The sequence below is a fragment of the Leucopleurus acutus genome (genome assembly GCF_964270905.1).
Source record: "Leucopleurus acutus genome assembly, chromosome: 16".
Lineage (NCBI taxonomy): Eukaryota > Metazoa > Chordata > Mammalia > Artiodactyla > Delphinidae > Leucopleurus > Leucopleurus acutus.
Window position 1 is genome coordinate 37728051 of NC_139158.1, and position 21166 is coordinate 37749216.

General features: G+C 59.6%; 3 protein-coding genes across 3 annotated transcripts; 2 read left to right on the forward strand and 1 right to left on the reverse strand.

Annotated features, from left to right (window-relative positions):
- Positions 1-540: 540 nt before the first annotated feature.
- On the forward strand, positions 541-8388 carry CCDC154 (coiled-coil domain containing 154; the record flags this gene model as incomplete). Its single annotated transcript, XM_082857787.1, is given in 20 exon segments — positions 541-550; positions 665-852; positions 854-885; positions 974-1151; positions 1339-1385; positions 1711-1806; positions 2157-2280; positions 4216-4317; positions 4390-4518; positions 4598-4722; positions 5072-5198; positions 5277-5279; positions 5283-5414; positions 6437-6556; positions 6631-6707; positions 7080-7197; positions 7630-7713; positions 8004-8063; positions 8065-8189; positions 8307-8388. Coding segments are annotated over 20 exon segments (1959 nt in total).
- Positions 8389-9101: 713 nt separating this feature from the next.
- Positions 9102-9899, reverse strand: PERCC1 (proline and glutamate rich with coiled coil 1; the record flags this gene model as incomplete). The annotated part of the gene is made up of 1 exon (XM_082856185.1): positions 9102-9899. One exon carries the CDS (start codon positions 9897-9899, stop codon positions 9102-9104), a length of 798 nt encoding a protein of 265 aa, XP_082712311.1.
- Positions 9900-17810: 7911 nt separating this feature from the next.
- On the forward strand, positions 17811-18793 carry UQCC4 (ubiquinol-cytochrome c reductase complex assembly factor 4). The gene is made up of 2 exons (XM_082856472.1): positions 17811-17874; positions 17951-18793. Exons 1-2 carry the CDS (start codon positions 17843-17845, stop codon positions 18324-18326), a joined length of 408 nt encoding a protein of 135 aa, XP_082712598.1. The 5' UTR covers positions 17811-17842; the 3' UTR covers positions 18327-18793.
- The last annotated feature ends 2373 nt before the right edge of the window (positions 18794-21166 follow it).

Consider the following 21166-nt stretch of genomic DNA (forward strand, 5'->3'; position numbering starts at 1 on the left):
CTTGACGGAATGGGAAAGCTGAGGGCTCAGGTTCCACTGGCAGTTGGGCTGTGAAGTCAGGAGGTTCTGGTGAGAAAAAGAAGGTTCCAGAAGAGGCCCCGCTGCCCTGCCTACCTTGGTTTTGTCTTGGAAGGAGAGATGTGAGGGCAGAGCTACCACTTCACACCTCACATGCTCCCCCTGGATCCCAGAGCCTTCAGCTCTGACTCTTCCTGCCTCCCTCCGCCCTCCCCTATCCCCCTCCCGCAACCGCCCTGGGGTCCAGCTGTGGGCAGCCATGGGGTGCTAGGCCCAGGGCTTCTTGGCAACGGCCAAAACCACAGGCAGGGCTGTTGGTAAAGCTATATCAGGTGAGTTGAAGCGGAGCTGGGAAGACCACCAGGCAAGAGCCTGCACGAGGGTCTGGGCCACGTGGGACGGCTTTGCTTCCTGACCCCCAGCTCTCCTCAGAGCCCAGGCGCTCCATCTGAAGTTGGCCAGGCAGGCACTGTCCCATTCCTGCTGCCCAATGCTGTGTGTCCTCAGGTGGGACCCAGCGGGATGAGCCACGGTGAGCTCAGTGGGCGCACTCAGCAAGGTTTTGGATCCCTGTTATCCTGGGCTCCATTTGCGAGCATCTCCCCCCGTTGGCTCTAAAGGCAAACCCCAAGGTACCTTCTTGTAGAGCCGTCAGACAGCAACCTCTCGTTAGGGACCTCGCCACCCTCCCAGCCGGGCACCATCACCCCGGAGGACCTGGAACTCCTCCTGGAGGACGGGCTGGCCAGCTCCGAGCCCTTGAGTCTGGAGGAGAGCTCGGAGAGGTATGAGTCCAGCTGCCTGCCGTCCACCGCTTCTGTTCCAGAGCAGGACATCCCCCAAGCACTGGAAGCAGCTGGAGCACTGGTAAGCCCCTTAGAGACCAGGGGCGGGGGAGCCACGTAGTCAGTGCCCCGCACACGCAGCCAACACAGCCCGCTCCTCACCCCACCAGGGTGGCCGACCTGCAGGCCGAGGTGGTGTCGCTGCGGGGACACAAGGCCTGCTGTGAGCGTACCACGCTGAGCCTGCTGCAGGAGCTGCTGCAGGTCCACACCTGCTTGCAGCTGCAGGACTCAGAGCTGAAGAGGCTTCAGCAGGCGGCTCAGGCCCCCGAGAAGGAGGCTCTCCAGGTGGGATGCGTCAGCTGGGAGACGACATCCCCGGGTGTCAGGGCAGCTGTTTCCTGGACCCTGAGCCCCACTCAGCCCCTGCTGCTCAGGCCAGGGCCTCGGGTCCCACTCCGTGGGCCCCCGTGTCCGTGCTGGTCGAGCTGGGAGGGCCCCTGGCCTGCACTCAGCTCACCCCTCCACCTTGCAGTTCCCCAGCCTGCAGAACCAGAACCAGATGCAGGCTCTGGACAAGAGGTACCCCTGCACCCTTGGAGCAGGCTTAACAGGAGGGAGAGGGGCTTTGGGGAAGCAGCGGCTGCTGCCAGGCCAGTCTGGGCATCAGCCCCTGGCTTTTTTGCCTACAATTTGGTATCTTGCTCAGGTAAGCAAACACATCCACGGCCCAACTCCAGAAGGTCAGGTTGCTGGAGCCCGGCAGCCTGTGGAGCTTGGGAAAGGGGCAGAAGGCTTGCTGCTGGGCCCCTTGGCTGAACCCCCACCCCAAAGGCTGCCCAGCCTGCTCCTGGCTGCCAGGAGGTGGCAGGGCATGCCCCAGGCAGAAGTAGCTCTTGTGTGCCAGGTTGGTGGAGGTCCGGGAGGCCCTGACCCAGATCAGGAGGAAGCAGGCGCTCCAGGACTCTGAGCGGAAGGGCGCCGAGCAGGAGGCCAGCCTTAGGTGTGCCCCTCAGGAGGCTGTCTCTGGACCCGCCGAGGGGTCGTGTGGGAGTCATCAAGGAGGGCAGGTGACCCTCCAGCCCAGGGTCCCCACCTCTTCCCCTTCCCCATCAGTTACGCTCACGGGGATTCTAGCTCTCTCTGTCCCAGGTGGAGACACAGAGTGGGCTTCTGGCCTCTCTGTGTGTTTACCCGGGCAGGGTTGGACCTCCTGCTAGGTCAGCCTGGGCCCCCCGGATGCAGGCCTGGCCTGAAAAGGATTTGGTGTCCAGGACCCCACCAGCCTCCCTGAGGCTCCCCATCAGGCCTCTGGCCGACTGGGCTGCTGTGACCTGCAGCCGTTGCCCCTAGGTTGTCTGAGCTGACCGAGAAGCTGAAGCAGGAGGAACGGGACCGGGAGGTGGCCTGTGGAGCCCTGCAGAAGAGCCAGGAGGAGGCCAGCCAGAGGGTGGACCATGAGGTGGCCAGGATGCAGGTACCTGGGAGGCCAGGGGCAGATCCAGGCAGGGCTCTGGCATCAGCAGCCAGCAAGCTGCCAACAAGGTAGTCTGTGCAGGAGACCCCCAACTCTCCCCATCCCACATCTTCTCCACCGCTGGGGTCTTTCTTCACCCCAGCTCTCCTTTTGGTTCCGTTCACGTGTTTGGACCTGGTGGCCGACCCCCAAGTCCTACACTGTCCACTACGGTGGCCATTGGCCACGGGTGGCTCTGTATATTGCAATTTAAAACTCAGTTCCTTGGTCACAGGAGCCACATCGCAGTGCACTGTGGCTACCTGTGGCTGGTGGCTGTCGATTTGGCTGTGCTGAGGTGGAGTGCGTCCTCCATCACAGAAAGTCCATCATTAGCACGAGTGCTGTTGTGGCCACTGCTCCCCCACCTCCCCTTCCCCATGTGCTCAGCACCCAGACCAAGAAATAGAATCTCATAGCCCGAGGCCCCTTCCTCGGCCATTTCCAGCTTCAATGCTTCCCTCCGTGCAAAGTGGAAGTCCCTTCCTGAAGACGCATCTTCCGGTGGCCCTGCTCCCGGCTGGTGCGTGTGGCCTAGAAGGTGGGGCAGGGGCCAGGGTGGGGCGCCTCTGGACCCAGCCTCTTCAGCTCTGCAAATAGAGACCAGGGACTGTGCCGCGTCCCCAGCTGCTGCCCTCATAGCTCAGCTGCCCAGCTCCATGCGTGCCCCTCCCGCTGCCCTGTGGGAAGCTGGTGCCTTGGCTCCATTGAGAGGCAGGAGCCCCAGGCGGCATCGGGGCCCGGGATCCCCGATGCCTGGCTGGCACTCATCTCCCCAAGTGTGCCATGGGGCTGGGGTCAGTGCCCTGCCACTGCTGTCTGGTTTTGTGAATAAAGTTTTATCGGCACATGGCCATTCATTTATTGTTGCCCACGGCTGCTTTTGTGCTGGAACCACAAAGCTGAGGGGTTATGACAGAGACCCTGTGGCCCATAAACGCCAAACGTCTGCCTTCTGTTTTTTTTTTTTTTTTTTTTGGCGGTACACGGGCCTCTCACTGTTGTGGCCTCTCCCATTGCGGAGCACAGGCTCCGGACGCACAGGCTCAGCGGCCATGGCTCACGGGCCTAGCCGCTCCGCGGCATGTGGGATCTTCCCGGATCGGGGCACGAACCCGTGTCCCCTGCATCGGCAGGCGGACTCTCAACCACTGCGCCACCAGGGAAGCCCTGCCTTCTGGTTCTTTATAGAAACAGCCAAGCCCTGCTCTGGGTCACCCTGCATGGGACAAGGGAGGCTGGTGGGGGCTCAGGGCACACCTGCTCTGGGCTGTGGGCAGCCCTCCTGGCCCTAGAAGGACTTGTGGCCGTGGAGAGGGTGCCTTGTGCCTGTGGGCCTAGACCCCTGTCTCCTGCATCCAGACCCTCGGTGCAGCAGGAAAGGAGCTGATGGAGGGAGAAGAGAGAAGGGGTCCCACCCTGGGCCTGGAGGACGAGGGCAGACAGTGTGTGTGTGCGCACGTGTGAACGGGGATGTGCACATGTGCATGAGTGTGTGTACATGTGTGAGTGTGTGCTCACATGTACACTCAGCCTCCTTGCCCGGGGCTCCTGGCAGGGGTATGATCCGATGGCTGCTCTGCCGCCTCCCCTGGTGGGGTCTGGCAGTCACTGTGAGGACCATGTGTGTCCTGGGCCCGTGGAGCGTGGCCTTCAGATCCTTCACAGCCCTTGCGCCTGGCTCTCTGGGACATGTGGCCGCTGCCTGCCCTGCCTTCCTTCCTGAGGAGGGTGTGACGGGCCCACCCCTGCAGGGCACACAGGACCAGGGTCCCCTCCGACAGAGATGGTTGGGCAGGAGAACAGCAAGTCCCTGATGGCGCTGTGGGTATGGGGATGGGCAAGGGGGACGCCCTTGGGGAGGTGCACGGTGACCATGTGGCCCCCACTCCACAGGCCCAGATGACCAAGCTCAGGGAGGAGATGAGCCTCCGCTTTCTCAAGAGGGAGGCCAAGCTATACAGCTTCCTGCAGAAGAGCTTTCTGGCCCTGGAGAAGGTGAGTGCCTGCCGGCGGCAGGCCATCTAGTCCCCCTCTCCCCAGCTCATGGCGGGCGGGGTCTCCCCACAGAGAATGAAGGCCTCAGAGAGTGCACGGCTGCCACCGGAGAGCGGCCTATGGGAGGAGCTGGAGAGCCAGTGGCAGCAACTCTGGGAGCTGGACGCAGAGCGCACGCGGGCCCTGCAGGGGCAGAGGCAGGTGGGTGGCACAGTGGGCACCAGCACAGGCGGGGCCCCGGCTGGAGCTGGGCAGGTCTCAGGTTGCCTCTGCCCAGCAGCAGGAAGAGTGCCACCTCCTGGAGCAGTGTCGGGGCCTGGACAAGGCCGTGGTCCAGCTGACCGAGTTCGTGCGTCAGAACCAAGCATCGCTGAGCCACATCCTGCTGGCCGAGCAGAAGGCCTGGTGGGTGTCCGAGCGGGGCCTCAGGTGGGGCAGGTGGGAACGGCCCTGCTCCCCTGACCCCAACGTCCTGAGCCTGGCTCGAGGCCCAGCAGGGTGCCCTGGGGCAGAGAAGCTGCCCTTTAGTGGGGGGCTCCCATCCCTCCCCCAGCCTGTCCCTCGCGGGGGAGCTCTGAGTGGCAGCGGTGGACTCAGCTCTGTCTCGGTGGTCCCTGTGATGACCCTCATCCTCTCCCTGGGGCCACCTGGAAGGTTCTGAAGCCAGTAGCTGGACTCGCTGCCCTGGCATAATGCCAAGGGGTGGGCCAGCTTTGTCTGAGGGACAGTCTCTCTCAGTGGCATCCACCCCTAGGGATGCTAAAGGGAAGTTGGAGAACAGCCGGGCCGGGGAGCTGGCTACCTACCTGCAGGAGAGCCTGGAGACCATGCAGCTGGCCAGCGAGCTGGCCCAGCAGGAGATGTACAGTGCCCTGGAGCTGGTGAGATGGCAGGGCCAGGGCCGGGCCTGCAGGGTTCCCTGCTTATGCAGGCAGTACACTCAGCCCAGCCTCCCACAGCTCTGAGAGAAGAGCCAGGCCCTGGAGGTGTCCGTGGCTGAGCTGGTCAGGCAGGTGAAGGACATGAGTGACCACTTCCTGGCCCTGAGCTGGAGGCTGGACCTGCAGGAGCAGACGCTGAGCCTGAGGCTGTGCGAGGTGAGTGCACAGAGCAGCCCGGGGAAGGCGCACCTAGGTGGGAGGGGTCCTGCTGCCCCTCAGGGCGGCGGGTCCCAACCCACCCAACAGCTGTCCACAAGGCCCAGGGCCCCAACCACACGGGGGCTCCACTGAGTGACCAGCAAAGCAACCTACACCTTTGGGTTCTTTTTGCTCTTTTTCTAACAGCTTTATTGAGGTTCAGTGCACCCACCAGACAATTCCCCCTTTCAAAGTGTGTACTTCCGTGGTTCTTTGTCTATTCAGAGTTGTACAGCCACCACCACAATCACTTTTAGAACTTTTCCATCCCCGAAAAGGAAACCCCGTGCATTAGAGGTCACAACCCCTCCCCCAGCCCCTGGCAAACACTGGTCTGCTTTCCGTCTCTTTGGATTTGCCTGCTCTGGACATTGCGTATAAATGGAATCAAATGCTCTGTGGCCTTTTGTGAGCTTCTCTCGCTGAATGTTCCATGTTTGAGGTTCATCCACTCTGTGGCATGTGTCAGTGCTCCTTTCCTTTTTATGGCTGTCACATTTCACTGTGTGGATGGATCATAGCTTATTCATTTGTCAGCTGATGACACTGAGCTGGTGTCCTTCTGAAGCCCTTAGTGCTACCGTGAACACAGGTATACACCCTTTGGCAGCGGGGCTGGGTCCCCCATCCTGTGCGTGTAGGCCAGCTGCCTGTTCTCTGTCGCTGCCGACTCACAGGCAGCTGGGTCTGGCTCAGGGGAGGGAGCGAAGCCAGGCCTTCTTAGGGATGTGGCTCTGCTCAGCCTGGTGGCCCTGCCTGGGAGGACTGGGGCACCCAGACTGTGCCAGGCCAGGCCACCTGGGCTGTGTCCGGTCAGTGTGGACATGCTCTGAGTTGAGGCAGGGGCCCTGTGCCCTCCAGGAGCTCTGCTGCGTGGGACTCGCCATCTCAGGTCTGACTATGGCTCCAGTGGGGCCAGTCAGTCGGCCTGTCCACCCTCTCTGGGCGGGTTCCAGCCCTCACTGGTGTCTGCGCCCCAGGCACAGAGTGAGTGGGGAGTTGCAGAGCAGCGATGGCTGGAAGGCCTGGCCTGGTGTCGAGAGGAGGCCGAGGCGCACCTACGGGAGGTGCAGCAGAGAGTGGACAGCCTGCCCCGGCAGGTGGGTGAGGGCTGGGCTGGCCTCCCCCTCCCCGCTGTGCCCACCCTGAGCCGCCCGCCGGCTCTGCGTTTCAGATAGAGGCCATCGCCGACACGTGCATCCTTCACAAGAGTGACTCAGACTTCAAGATCCCTGCCGAGGCCAAAGCCAGGTGAGGCCCCCGGCTCCCTGTCATAGCCTGGCAGGACCTTCAGGGAGTGGGCTGGTCCCGCTGCAGGAGGGCACAGCCGTCTCAGAATGACCCTGCTGCATCACAGGGCTTCCTGACAGTGGTCCATCCTCCCCAAGCCCCTGCACCTGTGGCAGTCCCGACCCCTCCCCACCCCAGGCCTGGCCCAGCTTTGGGTTTGGCCCCTGCTGGGGGCAGCCTTTCACTCTATCACCTGCTGGGGACCCCCCAGTGCCCACTGGTGGGGCGGCAGTGCCGAGCACCCTATGCTCTGCCCAGGGCTTCCTCCCTCCAGCTGCCTCACCCCCCAGATGCCCACCAGAGCCCGTCAGCCCCGGCCTCCTGTGCTCACAGAGAGCTCGAGGGCGAGGCCGTGAGGCAGGAGCTGGCTGCTCTGCCGTCCTCTGTGCAGCTGCTCAGAGAGGGCAACCCCGGGCGGAAGATCGCCGAGATCCAGGGCAAGCTGGCCACGGTACCCCTGGGCCCCTGGGCTTGGCACACTCGGTGGGGGGCGGTGGGGGGCTGGCTCAGACAGGGGCAGACCTCCCCCCACCCAGGGAGGCTCAGATCCAGGACACCCCCCTGGGAATGTGGGGGGCGAGGCACATGGAACCAGCCATCCTGCTGGGCGGCTCTGCACATATCAGCCTCTGGAAGTACCAAGTGGGGGCTTCTGTCTGGAGCCCCCAGATGCTGAGGTGCATCAGCAGCTAGTGAAAAGAGCAGCCCTGAGTTCTGGCCGGGTCCCCCCTTGTCATCGGGCTGAGTGATGCGACCGGCTCTCACTGAGGGGCGAGGACCCATGTGTCAGAGGCCGGCTCCTGCCACGAGTGATTAGGGCGGGGACCTCCCCCGAGTCTGCAGACTTCCTGCATCTGTGCCCACGAATGGGGGCCGTGTTTAGTTTCAGAACCAAATGATGAAGTTGGAAAGCAGCATCCAGTACAAGATCATTCAGAATCTCAAGTTTAATACAGAAACCAAGCGGGTGAGAGCTGGCCCCTGAACTGGGCCCTGGCCGTGCCCCTGCCCCCACCACCCAAGCTCCAGGGTTTACCAGGCCCTGTGGGTGGGCCGCCTTTCTCTGTGCAGAGCCTGACTTCCAGCTGCCCTCACCACCCCCAGCCTGGCCACCCCGTAGGTTTTTGGTCTGCCCAGCCGTCTGTCTGCGTGTCTGGCCCAAGCAGAGTTTCTGGGCAGATAAGGCCCAGGCTAGCCCAGAGGGAGATAAATCCAGTTGGCTGTCCCGCCCCTCTGGTCTGATTCCCGCGTCCACAGCGCACGGAGGAGATGGCCACTCCGCTGTCAAGCGTGATGCACCTGTGGAGCGAGGGGGGCCCCCTGGGCCCTGATGCTAGGCAGCAGGAGGGTCCTCATGTCCCTGGTGAGGCAGCAGTTCATCAAGGATGTGGCCCCTGACGAGGTGGTCCCCATGAACCACTGGGGCATGTATCAGGCCGTGAGGTGGGCAGCGGGGAGCCGCCTTCCAGAGCCCCCTCCAGGCCCAGGTTCGGGGCTGGGCGGACCCCGAGGGCAGTGGGCGGAGGCGGGTTCCGGGCCGTGAGCCGTGTCTCTGGGCAGGTGGCTGCGGTGGAAGGCGGTCCTCATGAAGCTGGCGGCCTGGCGGAGGCCAAGGGCGGTCTCGGAGAAGCCCCTCGGCTAGAAGCCCGCCCACTAGCTCTTGTCCCTGCTCCTTTCCCAGAAATAAACATGCCCGCCCCACGCCTGTCTGAGGCTGGAGTTCCCTCCAGGGGTTCAGGAGGCCCTGGGCAGGGGAGTGGCCAAGAGGACCTTCCCTAGACTCCCAGAACCCCTGCCCCTGTCCTGGCTGCTGAGCCCCAGGCCCCACTGCTCCCCAGGGCCTCCCACCCACAGGCACTGCAGCCCGAGCCCCACCCGGAGCCAAGAGCACGTTAGCTTGGCCACTCAGACAGTGCCCCCCTTCCTGCCCCTCCAAGAAAGCCGTCACCCCCATGGTAGCTGGCCCTGCCACCTGCGCGGGTGCCACGAGGAAGAGCCACCCTGGGGCCAGTTGGATGGGCAGCGTGGAGGGCTGCCCTTCACCACTGACTGGAACTTTGGGGGCTGGTCTTTGAGGAAATGTGGCTTGCCCAGAGGGGAACCCAGCGTGTAGACGCCCTGAGCCCACCGCCTCCAAGAGGCTGCAGCTCCTGCCCCATCCTCCCTCCTGTGGGCAGAGCTCTTGGGTGGCCCCTGCCCATTCCCTGCCCTGGCCTGGGAAGGCCCTACCTGAGCTGATTTGTCCCCTGGTGGCTGCCCTGATTGGAGGTCCCCGAGGGCTCCTCTCAGGACAGCAATAAGGAGAGTCCAGGCCCTTGTTGCCCTCAGCTCACCCCGCTGATCCTTGCTCAATCACTAGGCCTCGGCCAGCTGCACCCCCTCCGGGGCCTGGCCCCCCCAGCCCAGCAGCTCGGGGCCGGCCTCTGCTGACCAGCTGGCCAGCAGGTCGCTGAAGTCAGGCATGCCGGGGTGCAGCAGACCCAGGGGGCTGGGTGCCGGCTCCTTCCAGAAGGAGGGGGGAAGCTTCCTTTGGGTCATGGGGGTGATGTGGCCGTACTTCTGCTCCAGCCTGAGTCGGCGGCCGGCCGCGGCCCTGGGTCCCAAGTACTGCCGCAGCCCGTAGTCGAAGAGCTCGGCCAGGGGTCCCAGCGGCTGCAGCCCTTCCCCACCGAGGCCCGGCCCGCACGCCTGCCCCTCGGGGACCCCAGGGGAGCAGACCCCGGGCTCAGTGGCCTCATTTTCTGGGGCCTCGCCCTGGGCCAGGTGCACAAGGTTGGCGCAGGAGAGCTCCCTGGCCGAGTTGCTGGCCGTGTGGCCATCGGCGTAGATGTCGCAGGCGTCGGGGTCCTGCCCCCGGTCCTTGTGGCCGAAGTACCGCTGGATGTCGCCACTGATGAGCTCAGAGAACCGCAGGAGCTGCAGCGGCGTCTCTGGGCCACCGGGGTCCAGAGGGGCCACTTCTGGGGCCCAACCTGAGCTCTGGGGGGCCGGGCTGTGGCCCTCTGGCCCCTCGACCTCCAGTTCCTCTTCCCCATCCTCCTCCTCCTCCTCCTCAGAAGAGTCTGGGGGCTCCGGGTCTGAGGGCAGGAAGGGCCCATGGTATGGCAGAGGCAGCCGGAAGTCACAGAGAGGCCAGATCACACCCGCGGCCATCTCTCCGCCGAGCTTCTGGGGGCTCTCGGGCACTGGGCGCTAGCTGGGGAGGGAGGTGGAGAGGGGACAGGTTAGCAGTCAGGGCCCGCAGCCCTCCTAGGGGAATAGTCACTGCAGGGTTGGGGCGGGCGCTGAGCTCAGAGGCAGGTGACATTTGGAGAGACGGAGGTGGTGGGCACTGTGGCGGGGGGGCATGGCGGGGGGGGGCATGGCAGGGGTGAGCTGCAGGGTGCAGGCCTCAGTCACCCGCCAGAGGAGGGTACATCTGTAGGGAAGGTGGCTGACAGTGCTGTTGGAATAGTGACTTGGAGAGAGAGAAACTGGGCAGGTGGGAAGGGAGCTGGCCCAGGGGCTGGGCTTCGGGCAGGTTTGGGGTCTGGAGAGCAGAGCCCTCGCCCCAGCTCAGGGTCGCTGTAGCTCTTGATAAACAGGCTTGTTGACGTAGAGTCTGCCCAGGTGCAGGGTGGGGAGGGACCCCCTTGACACATCCCCTCCCTGAGTGTCTGTGGTTGGCAGGGTCCCTCTGTGCCTGAAGTGACCATGCTGAGCCCGGGAGCCAGGCCTGGCTGCCTCGACCTGGGTGCTCTGTCCCTTGCAGTTTTGGGGCTTCAGAGGCTTCAGGGGCTATGAGGGTGAGCTCCGGGGATCTTCAGGGGAGGGCAGAGCCATTTCTCTGTCCCCACAGTCGCAGGCTTCCCTGTGCTCCCTGTCGGGGGTGGAGGGTTGGTGAGGTCACCTCTAGCATCTCTAACCTGGGGATGGGGGGGGCTGGCAGGACTGTGGAGGGGGTGGGATTAGGGGAGCTGATTGTGAATGTGGGAGGCCCCCCCCCGAACAGGGCCCCAGCTTCTGTACTGCAGGGAGGCAGGGGGGCCAGCCCTTGGACCAGGAGGCCTTCTAGCGGGAGCCCTGGGCAAGGGGGAGGAAGAAAGGGAAGAGGGGTTAGAGAGAAGGGGGGGCTCACAGCTTCAGGAAACCACTCCCCATGTGGGGGGAGGGGCGGGAAGTCCACAGGCCGCCCTCAGAGTCAGGGGGGCCTCTCGGACCTCCCCCTCCTCCCTGCCATCATGCTCTGCAGTTCTAGGGCCCCTCTTCCCTGTTGGGGTGAACCGTGGCCCCAGCGTTGGGCGTTGGCATGGCCGCTGGTGGGGAGCCAAGACTCAGGTGCCCCCCTTTCCCTGGCCAGCCCACCTCAATGACCCAGCCCCGCTCAGCCCTGCTGTTGACCCCTCCCCGTGGGTGGGTGGTCCCCAAAGACCACCAGGGCAGAGGAACCCCACAGCCTTCCCAAGACCTCTGCCACCAGCACCCTCCCGCCCGCCGCCCAGCCTGGCTCCTACCTGCCAAGGCCTGCAGCTCCCGCTGGGCAGGCCCACCTCCACCTGGGCTCAAGCATTTATAGCCAAGCTCTGTGGCTGGCCCGGCTGGCAAATATTTGGTGACTGCATTGTCATCGCAGACTGGGCAAATAGAGCCCGTTTGCTTTAGCGCCCGGCAACCAGGGCCCCGCCGGGGGGAGCCTCAGCCTGCCCGGGGGACCGTGGAGTGTTTGCCGCTCGCCCAGCTGGCTCACACCCGGGGCCGAGGACCCTTATCTCCGCCGCTGATTGGGGCCTGGACCAAGCCTTGTCAAATAGGCGGAAAATTAAATTTCATGCTATTTTGACTCCTGGAGTAGCCTTCTCTAGAGGACATCCTGCTTCTGCAGTGCTCTGGGTGAACGGGCTCTGGGCCAGCAGCAGGACCTGGGAAGCCCCAGGAGGGCCAGGGACCACCAGCCAGGGCCTAGGTGGTGGGTTTATGCAGGTGGGGACCCCAGAGTCCCTGCCCAGCCCCCTCCTGCCACTTCCCACCGTTCCAGAGCTGCAGGTGCATTTGCAACAAACCCCATTGAATCACTGCTCCCCCAAGGGCTTCATCCCCACGTCCAGGCTGAGGTGACACCTCCCTTCTCTGGCTCCTTTTTTAGCTCCTGTGCCTTCCCCTAAGGGGCTTGGTGGCCCCTCCAGCCCCGTGGGTCCTGCCCGGGGGCGTCCTCACTGTGGTTACCACCCACCATTACAGCCCCTTCACCGTGAGTCCCATGAGTCCAGTCCAAGTTTCCCCGTCCCTGGAAACCGACCTTGGCCACAGCCACAGTTATGTCCTTATACCCTGGGGTCCAATGACACTTGCCAGGTCCTGGTTGTGGGTCGACCCTGCCCCAGCCTTAGCCAGCCTCTCTCTGACCCAGCACAGCCCAGATGTCAGCCAAGACCTGGGGGAGGCTGGGGGTTGGGGTCCCCGGTGGCTCCCCAGGACTGCTGGGACCCCAGAATCCCTCTTTGCCCAGATACGGCCCCTGCCCCTCTGCCAGCCCAGGGAGCGCCCACCATGACCTGCCCAGGACCCAGGGCTGGACCTCAGCAGCTGTTATGGCTGTAGCTGCAGTGCCCACTGCTGCCTATTGGGAACAGCCAGGGCCGGGGTCTGGGAAGGGCCTGGAGACCGGCTGGGTTGGGGTCAGCCCCGCAGGGTGGGGCCTCAGGGGCCCGAGGGAAGTGCTGGGCATGGGGGCTGGGCTGGGGAAGGTGAGATGCAGCCCTGTCATGGAGAAGGTCCTGGCCTTTGTGGCCAGAGGAGGGGCTTCACAAAGGAGGTGGTTTGCAGGCGCTGATGGGGCAGGTGCTCACCCAGCCAAGCCGGGGGAAGTAAAGGTGTTCCGGCAGAGGAGACAGCCTGGAAAGGAACCAGATCGTGAGGAGCTGGCACCCCTGTGGTAGGCTGAGTGATGGCCCCAAAGATGTCCACACCCTGATCCCTGGGAATTGCGTCCTCACCCCACTTGGCAAAGGGACCCAGCAGAGGTGACTGAGATAAGGACCCTGAGGTGGGGGATGGCCCTGGATTATCCAGTGGGCTTGTGTGTCACAGAGGGAAGCAGGAGGGTCCGAGTGGGGGTGGGGGGAGATGTGGCGACTGAAGCAGAAGGTCACCTTTGAAGGTGGAGGGGCTGCAATCCAAGGAATGGAGCGGCCTCTAAAATCCGGAAGACAAGGAGATTCTCCCCTGGAGCCTTCAGGGCACAAACCTGCAGACACCTTGATTTGGGGCCAGGGAAACCCACTTGGGACCTCGGACCTCCAGGACTGCACAACAAATCAGTGTTGTTTTAAGCCACTCAGTCTGTGCTCCCTGTTTCAGCAGCAACAGGAAGCCCAGAGGTGGAAGCATTGGCTGGAAAGTGGGGTGGGTGGCACACAGGACCTCCTGGCCTGGCCCTGGAGCTCGGACCTTCCTCCTATACTGGGAGCCAAGTCGGCCAGGGCCTCAGCTCTTCCCAGCATCACTGGAACCAAATTGCAGAGTGGCAGTGGGGCTTTTGCAGGAAAGAGGCCCCAGGGTGGTTTTCACCCCCCACCCCACAGGCCCACTTTTCCATCCTGGCCTCTGCCTCAGGCTCCCAGTCAGTGGAACTGGGGCTGTGGAAGGGGCTCTGGGTCCCAAGAGTGACCCAGCGAGGTGTCCATTCATGCCAGCTGTGGGAAGACTGTCCACAGACAGCCAGACACTTGTCCTCTGGTGGCAGAATCCCAGTGCCTTTTTCTGCCTGACCAGAGACAAGGAGGAAACCCCAGTCTAGGATGGAGAGTTCTAGAGTCGGAGAGAACCCAGAGCAGGCAGGTGTTTGGGGAGAGGAACCTCAGCAGCACAGTGTGGGGTGGGCCTCTGGACACAGGAGGCCTGAGACTGGAGACTTGGGGAGGGTGCCACTGCACCAGTCCTAGCAATCAATGATGGGGCCTAACAAGGCACAGTATGTGGAGGTGAGGGTGGGAGACAGGCGTGAGAGGGATTCAAGAAGCAGATCTAGGGTCTTAGTGGAATTATCCCCTTCCTTGCCCCTCCTGAGTCAGAGCCATGCTCAAGATAGACACAGGAGTCTGGTGGGTGGAGGCTGAACTCCAGCTTTTGTTACAGGTGAGGCTGGGCTGGGTTATGGCAGCCAGGGGGACCCTGGGTAGGTGGAGAGACGCACTTTCCCAGAATCACTGCCCACACCTGTCCCGCCGGTATTGGGTGGCCAGCCAGTGCCAGGCCAAGTGGCATGGGTGTCCCAAGCCCCCTGTGCCCATGGGGGCTCCTGGCTGGGGCTGGGGGCTGAGGCACTCAGGCTGCCAGGCTTGGGACCTGAGCATATGCCCTGGCATCTGCTCCCAGCCAGGCCCCCATTGTGGGCAGTATGGGCCCTTCAGAGCTCTGTGCTCACCCTGCCCCCACCAGCCCCCACCCCTGCTGTCAGGCCTCAGCCCCTGGGAGAAAGGCTCTGCCTTTCCAAAGGTAGTGGCCCTGCCTGTCCCCATGCACCCCATATTGATCTTCCCAGGGAAAATCAATAGCTCCAATATGTCAGCTCTCAAGTGGCGCTACAGTAAATTACTCCCGCCATCGGGCATACAAGGGCTGCAGCCTCCCTCCCATTAGTGGGACATTAGTCCTCGTGTGAGGTTTCTCTGTGTGCTTTGAGATAATGAAGGCTGAGGTGTTGGTTTATGCCTCTGGGAGGAGGGGGACCTTGGACAAGAGCGGCATCGCTGGCAGTGCTGGGCACCTGTCACCCAGTGCCCTGCCGAGATTGCTGGGGTCAGGAAGGGGAGGGCCCTGGAGACACCAGGCCACCGGCCGCATCTGGCTGTGGCTTTTCCCACTCTGGGCTCCACCGCATCAGAGAGGGTCAAGCAAACCACAGCATTTGGGGCTGTTGTCACCCTCCAGCCAGAGGCTGCCAGGGACACATGTGTCACTGAACAAGGTGGACTTCACAAGGGAGAATTCACAGCCCGGAACATGGGTGTCTCAGGAGGCGGGCGTTAGAATGGGCTCTGGGTTCAGCCATTGTTGGGTGAGGGGCTCTGCTCTGGGCTGTGTGCTGTCAGCAAGCAGGGTAACTGTGACTGGGCATCTGTATCAGTCTCCAGGGGCTGCCATAACAAAGGACCACCAACTGGTGGTTTAAAACAACAGAAGTTACTTTCTCACAGTTCTGGAGGCCAGAAATATGAAACCACGAAGGCTCTGGGGGAGAATCTTAGCTTCTGGTGTAGCCGTCAGTCCTCCGTGTTCCTTGGCTGGTGGCCGCATCACTCCAGTCTCTGCCTGCCTCTTTACATGGCCTGCTCCCCTGTGCGTCTCTTGGTCTTTTCTCCTCTTATAAGGACATCATTTAGGGCCCACCCTATCCATTATGACATAGTTTTAACTAATTACACCCACAAAGACCCTATTTCCAAGTAGGGTCACGTGCTGAGGCTCCAGGGGGATAAGAATTTGGAGGGACATCATTCCACCCAGTATAGCATCTTTAATACATCTTATCCAGAAGGAGGACAGATGAGGCAAGGCTCCAGCCATGGTTGGTAAAGGACCAGGGTCCCTCCCATCAGCCAGGAAGGGGGTATTTGGTCTTTTTTGGGCCACTTCCATGTTTTGCCTGTGTTCAGATGTGATTATAAAGGGGTCTTGAGCCACCATGGTCACGGAGAGGCCTGGTCCAACACTGGTGTTCTCTGAAATTGTTTACGTCCTACAGGAGAGCCCAGCTCTGAGCATCAGGCCAGCTCCCGGAGATCAAGGCCTGCTGTCCTCCTCAGACTCTGCAGGACCCACGTCCTTTGCATCATGCCTTCACTTAGAATGGAGACCAGTGCCAGCAGGACTTGGGGACAGAGGAGAGGTCCACTGGACATGTGGATTTGCTAAGTCTTTGTTGTGGGCCTGCGCTGCTCCTCCCAGACTCTGGCCTCAGAGCACCCTAGGAGCCTGATGGCAGTAAAGGAGCCCTCCACTGCCTCAGGATGGAAGGACACTTCCATGCCGTCCCCTTATCAGTCTTAACAGCTGTCTCAGGGACTGGCAGAGGGCTTCCCAGGCATAGCACCAGTCCTGGAAGCAGCCTGCGAAGGACAGGAGATGCCCATTTTACAACTGAGGAAGTAGAGGCTTGAGGGGTGCTTGTCTGAGATGTCTTATTTCTGTCACCCATCCAAAGCAGTGGGACAGGTTTAGTGACCCTTTGGAGGCTGCCCTGCCTGGGGGTGAAGCCCTAGCCCCTGCCGTTGACCCCCAGCTCTGCACCCCCTCTGCTGTCCCAGGGCAGCTTGTACCCAGATGCCCTAAATCAGCATACCAACCAGGTGGCTGCATAAGCTGCAGTCAGCAGCTCCACCCCAACCTCAGGCCTCTTTGATCTCCACCTCCTCCAGGAAGCCCTACAGGCTGCACACCAGAATGATTCTGGTCCATCCTCCCGCCCACAGTAGGTGCTCCTGGGGTTCCCTGTGGTCGAATTGGTTTGGCAGTGATTCTGGGTGGGGTTCTGGGGTGGAACAGGTGGGGTGGGGCCCAGTGAGGAGGATGTGGGCACACAGGTGCCTCTGTTGACACAGCAGCTCTGAACACAGTCCTGGCTTTGCAGCTGAGCTGCCACCAGGCGTCCAGGTTTGGTCTTCCCAGGGTGGGGAGATCTCCCAGATGCTGCTGAGCTAGGAACACCTCCAGCCCGCCACCCTTGCTTAAGTATCTCTAGACTTCCTGAGAGGTGAAGAACTGGTCCCCGAGGCTGGTGCTTCTCCTGCCAGAAAGCAGGTGCAGGAGATGCTCCAGAGGCAAAGATTCTGAACCAGGAGGCAGCACATTACAGCTGCCAACTGAAAATTGTTGCTTGTCACCTGGTTCTAAAAGAATGAAGTCACCTGACACTGCAGTCACTGACCTTCAACACACCCTTAAAGGAGTTCAGGGCAGAGATCAGGAATGAGGCCCTCTGTGCTTTGGCAAAAACTGGCAGAAAAACTCACACGTTGTGCTTTTTTTTTTTTCAGTTGTCACAGTTCACAAGGTGGCCTCGTAACCTGATTTTGTCACCGTCAACCCCCACCCCCCACCCCCAGCACATCTCCACGTCTCCACATAGTCTGCGATGACGCCTGGGTGCTCCTATGTGGTCTCCAGACAGGACGGCTCAGCAGAGCCAGGGCTAGTTTGCCTTGAAGGCAGAAGGCTCCAGCAGCTTCCCTATGAAGTCAACTGGGGAACCGGGTAGACAGGAAGTCCCAGGACAGCCCGAGGGTGACCCTCCCGGCCTGACTCCTAAGGTGGATGGGAAGGTTCCCCCCGAGCAGGCTGCAGCCTCCATCCACAAAGATGATGGCGCGCTAGGCTCTGCACTGGTGGTTCCGCTGGCCTGGAGAGAGAGACTTGTCCGAGTGCCTGCTGGCTTCCCGGTGACAGCCGTGGGCGTGCTCTGCTGCGGTGGGTGAGAGATGGCGGCCCTGCGGCTGAGCAGTGCGCAGAAATGCCTGTCCCGCAGGGCGGGTGGTGTAGACGCGGCTATTCGTGCGCAGCACAGAGCAACGCAAAGCGCCAGGGCTGGGTGAGGGTCCGCGGCCATGGGGCGGCGGACACTAGTCGAGGGGACAAGATGACTCCGTGGCTGAAAGTCCAATGAAAAGAGCAAAACGGCGTCGCCAGGCCCCGGGGAGGAGGCGTCCAGGGGCTGCGCCTGCCTGGCGGGAAGGGTGTGGAGGGTGGGCTCAGGGCCCCGATCTCAGGCGAGCCCGGCCGACGGTGAGACCCGCGCTGATGCGAGCTCGTCGGAGGACGACGCCAGCACCCCGTCCCCGTCGGCCGGCCTCAAGCCCGGCGCGGAAGCCTGGGAACCTGCCCGCTAGTTCCTCTTAGGACCGGCGGCGAACTACATTTCCCGGCATGCCAGCGCGGCCGGCCGGGGGCGGGTCTACGACGGAAGAGGCCGCCTGAGGACGTGAGTCATTTCCGTTGCGCGAGTGGGTCCACGTTCTGTAGTCGTGAGCGGAGGCCAGGAACAGCGCGCGGCTTCCGGCTTCGCGCGACGGAAGTGACGCGACGCTGCGCGCGGCGGCGCCGAGTGCGGAGCCGGGGTCGCGATGAGCTGCGTGCTGTGGGCGCCGGCTGCTGGGTGAGGTCCGCGCGGTCTCGGCGGGACCTAGGGTGAGAACGGCGGGCGGCTGCGCTCACTGTTCTCTCTCTTCCAGGGCCCTCCGGGTACTGAGGCTCGTGCGCTGGCCTTTCCGAAGTCTGCATCATCCGCCCGGTGGCCGGGCTCGTGCCCAGCTCGCGGCCGAGGGTGAGGAAGAGGTTGACCCTGACCGCCCCCTTCAGTTTTCCTCCAGCAAAGCCATCCCGTTCCGCTGGACAGTGAAGCACTCCCTAGGAAGGGAGCAGCAGCGGCCCTGGTGGAGGGTGCTGCCCTTCAGCTTGTGCCTCATGGTTCTGGTCATCTGGTGCTTTTTTAGACAGGAGAACAGCGCGGACCGGTGGTTGGGACGGATGTTGGAAGAAGAGGTACCGGAGCCCAGCGATCGTTCTGAAGAGCCTGGAACTCCGGTGGCCCATGGGGCGAGAACTTAACGGGGTGCCAGCAGCGAGGGAACAGACCTCAGTCTTTAGGCTTTGACGTCGCGTTTGACCGTTTCTGTCCTGGTTATGCGCGTCCCCAGACTGAAGGACTTGGATGGCGCGCCTGGCAAAGCTGACTCGTTGAAGGCACAGCAGAATGTCAGCAAATCGGAACCGGCTCTTTGCCTGATACCTGTTGCCATCGAATACGTCCAAAAGACTTTTCAGGTCTATAGAAAGGGTTTTGGCTGCAGCGTGTGCTGTTGGATTTGGGATGTCTTTGTACAACATTATCACGTTTCCAAAGGGATGCTGGTGACACTTGTAATCCAGTGTGATCCACTTTGCAGGTCATTTGCTTTCTGAGACAGAATAACTGGCACAAGAGTTAAACGTTTTGTTTTACAGTGTACCGTGATGTGTATAAATTGATGTTAGTTTAACAGACTAACAATAAATATTAATTTGGTAATGTGGAATTAAGCCAATGTTTGGTTTTTTTTTTTTTTTTTTTTTTGCATTTCATTTAAAAAAGGGAGCCTTCTAGTCTTTTCAGTTCCTTTGTTTGTTTGTTTTTTCCAGAATAGGAACTGAGGAAAGAAACCTAAACGTTAATTGTGGAACACTTTCTCACCTCTCTTCCAGTTTTTAATTTTAGCAAGGCAACAACTTTCTGAGTGGAGTAACATTGATAAATATTTTTATGGACAATTTAGAGGCAATATTTGGGGTATGTAAATGATATGTTTTCAAGTACTGCTTAGTAGGAAACTTTCTTAATTCTGGATTAAATACAAGATGCATAAAAGGGAAGATTGTATTTACTTAAGGTTCTAGTGGAACGTTTTATCATGGCATATCTTTGGTGCCAAAGTTAACTGGAAATTTCTCTCACTCGGATGGTTGAAGACCACTGACTGTATGGCAGTGTACTGGCTTCTCACAAGGCCTTGGCCAAGGTCTGGCCCGCCTTGGTAAATTATGCTTGTCAGGGAGGTGGTGCTAAGACAAGTGTATATTTTTTTTAAAGATGAAGAGACCAAGATTCAGAAGGATTGACCTAATCATGGCTCAGGCTACATCATTAGTTCCACTGGGAGCAAAGAACTAAGATGTCCTTTCTCTGACCTGGTGTGGTTGTGACCTATTTGGTTGTGAACCATTTTATTTGAGCAACAGTCATTCAAACCTGAACCCTGACTTTACTCTCACTAGCTCCTGCAGGAAAAAAAGTCAGAACTAACGAGAAGAAATTTTGTTTTAATTAAAAATAATTTTCACATGACCAAAGCAATATGATTTATCTGGAAAAGTTAAACAGTGTAATAAGCAAAAGGTAGAGAATCAGAAACAGTAATAATCCCACCACCTAGAGGTAACTGCTGTGAGCACTGTTGGGCAGAAGATGGAGAAGATTGTATTTTAAAAAATCCAAGGAAAAGAGGTTACCTAAGTCGATGGCTTCATATCTTCCAAGCCTCAGCAGCTTGGAAGATATGAGGCCATCGACTTAGGTAACCTCTTTTCCTTGGATTTTTAAAAATTTTAACGTCTGGGTACTACTCCAGCCTTTTAAGAACATTCTTCAAAAGCATGAAAAATGACAATCTTTACAGCCTGTCACAGTTCTCTTTGCTCTCTTCAAGGAAGGTGCCTCTTGGGTAGGCATCTTTTCTCCCACCTCTACAGCAAAGATCCCCAAATTTCTTTATCTTGAGCCCCCAACTTCCTTTTTTAAGCTCGAGGTGGCTCTCTATACTTCTCTACTGGACTTTACAGGTTCCTCAAGCTCCTTAGGTCCAAAACAGAGTTAAGCTCTCCCCAAACCTGTTTCTTTGCTCTGTATCCTTCCCAGCTCGGGACTTTGGAAATATCCTAAACTTCTTTCTCATTCCCTGCATCCTGGCAGTCTTCAAGATCTGTTTAGTCCTCCTCCAAAGAATTCATGGGCCTTGTTTCATTCTTCTGCTTGATTTTCTTCAAAAGTATCATGTTGATTTTTTGCCATTTTAATTTCCAGGTTTAATTGTAATGTTTGTAGAGGTACTAATTCCTTTAGACAATGTGAACATATAAAGAAAGTAGTCATTCATCCCACCAGCAAGTGATGGCTTATTTTACTGTATTACTTGTGTTTAAAAAAAAAACCAGAAACTTACATGCTTGGGAACAAACGTATGGAACTGCAGTATCTTGCTTCGTTTTGTTACTTAAGTAGGAGCATTTTTCTTGTCATTAACAATTCTCAGGAAGCATTGTCATTCTCTGTGAGGTGCTCTTTAAGTTTTTGCCAAATAACTTTGATAATTATCTTTGTACATCTTTGTCTGAATCTCATTCTTTTTTAGGTTGGAGTTTCTAGAAATGGAACAGATTATTTTCTGTAAAGGTCAGTACCCATTCGTCCTCCCAGCCACACTTCCTTTAAGGGCTTTTCTTGCTGCAGGTCACCAGCATTGTGGGTTGCTGTTAAGAACAACAAAAAGTCTGCCTGCTCCATGGGCTCTTCCTTGTTTTAATTTGCATTAAAAAAAATTACTAGCGAGGTTGAAAATTTTAAATAATGTCTCAGGAATTCCCTGGCGGTCCAGTGGTTAGAACTCTGAGATCTCAAACCGTGCAGCCCGGCCAAAAAAAAAAAAAAAAAAGTTTCATGCTATATATTTACAAAACAATGTACTCTGGGTCTGGGTTCTCCCTCCCGAAATACACACCCTGCTTCCTCCTCCAGGGTCAGATGAGCTGGGGCCCTGAGTGGTAGGGCTTACCGGGGGTGGCAGCTGTTGCCTGCCTCCCAGAGTTCCCACCCTCTGTGCATCCCCGCCCACCCTGTTGATGAAGAGGGCGCGCGC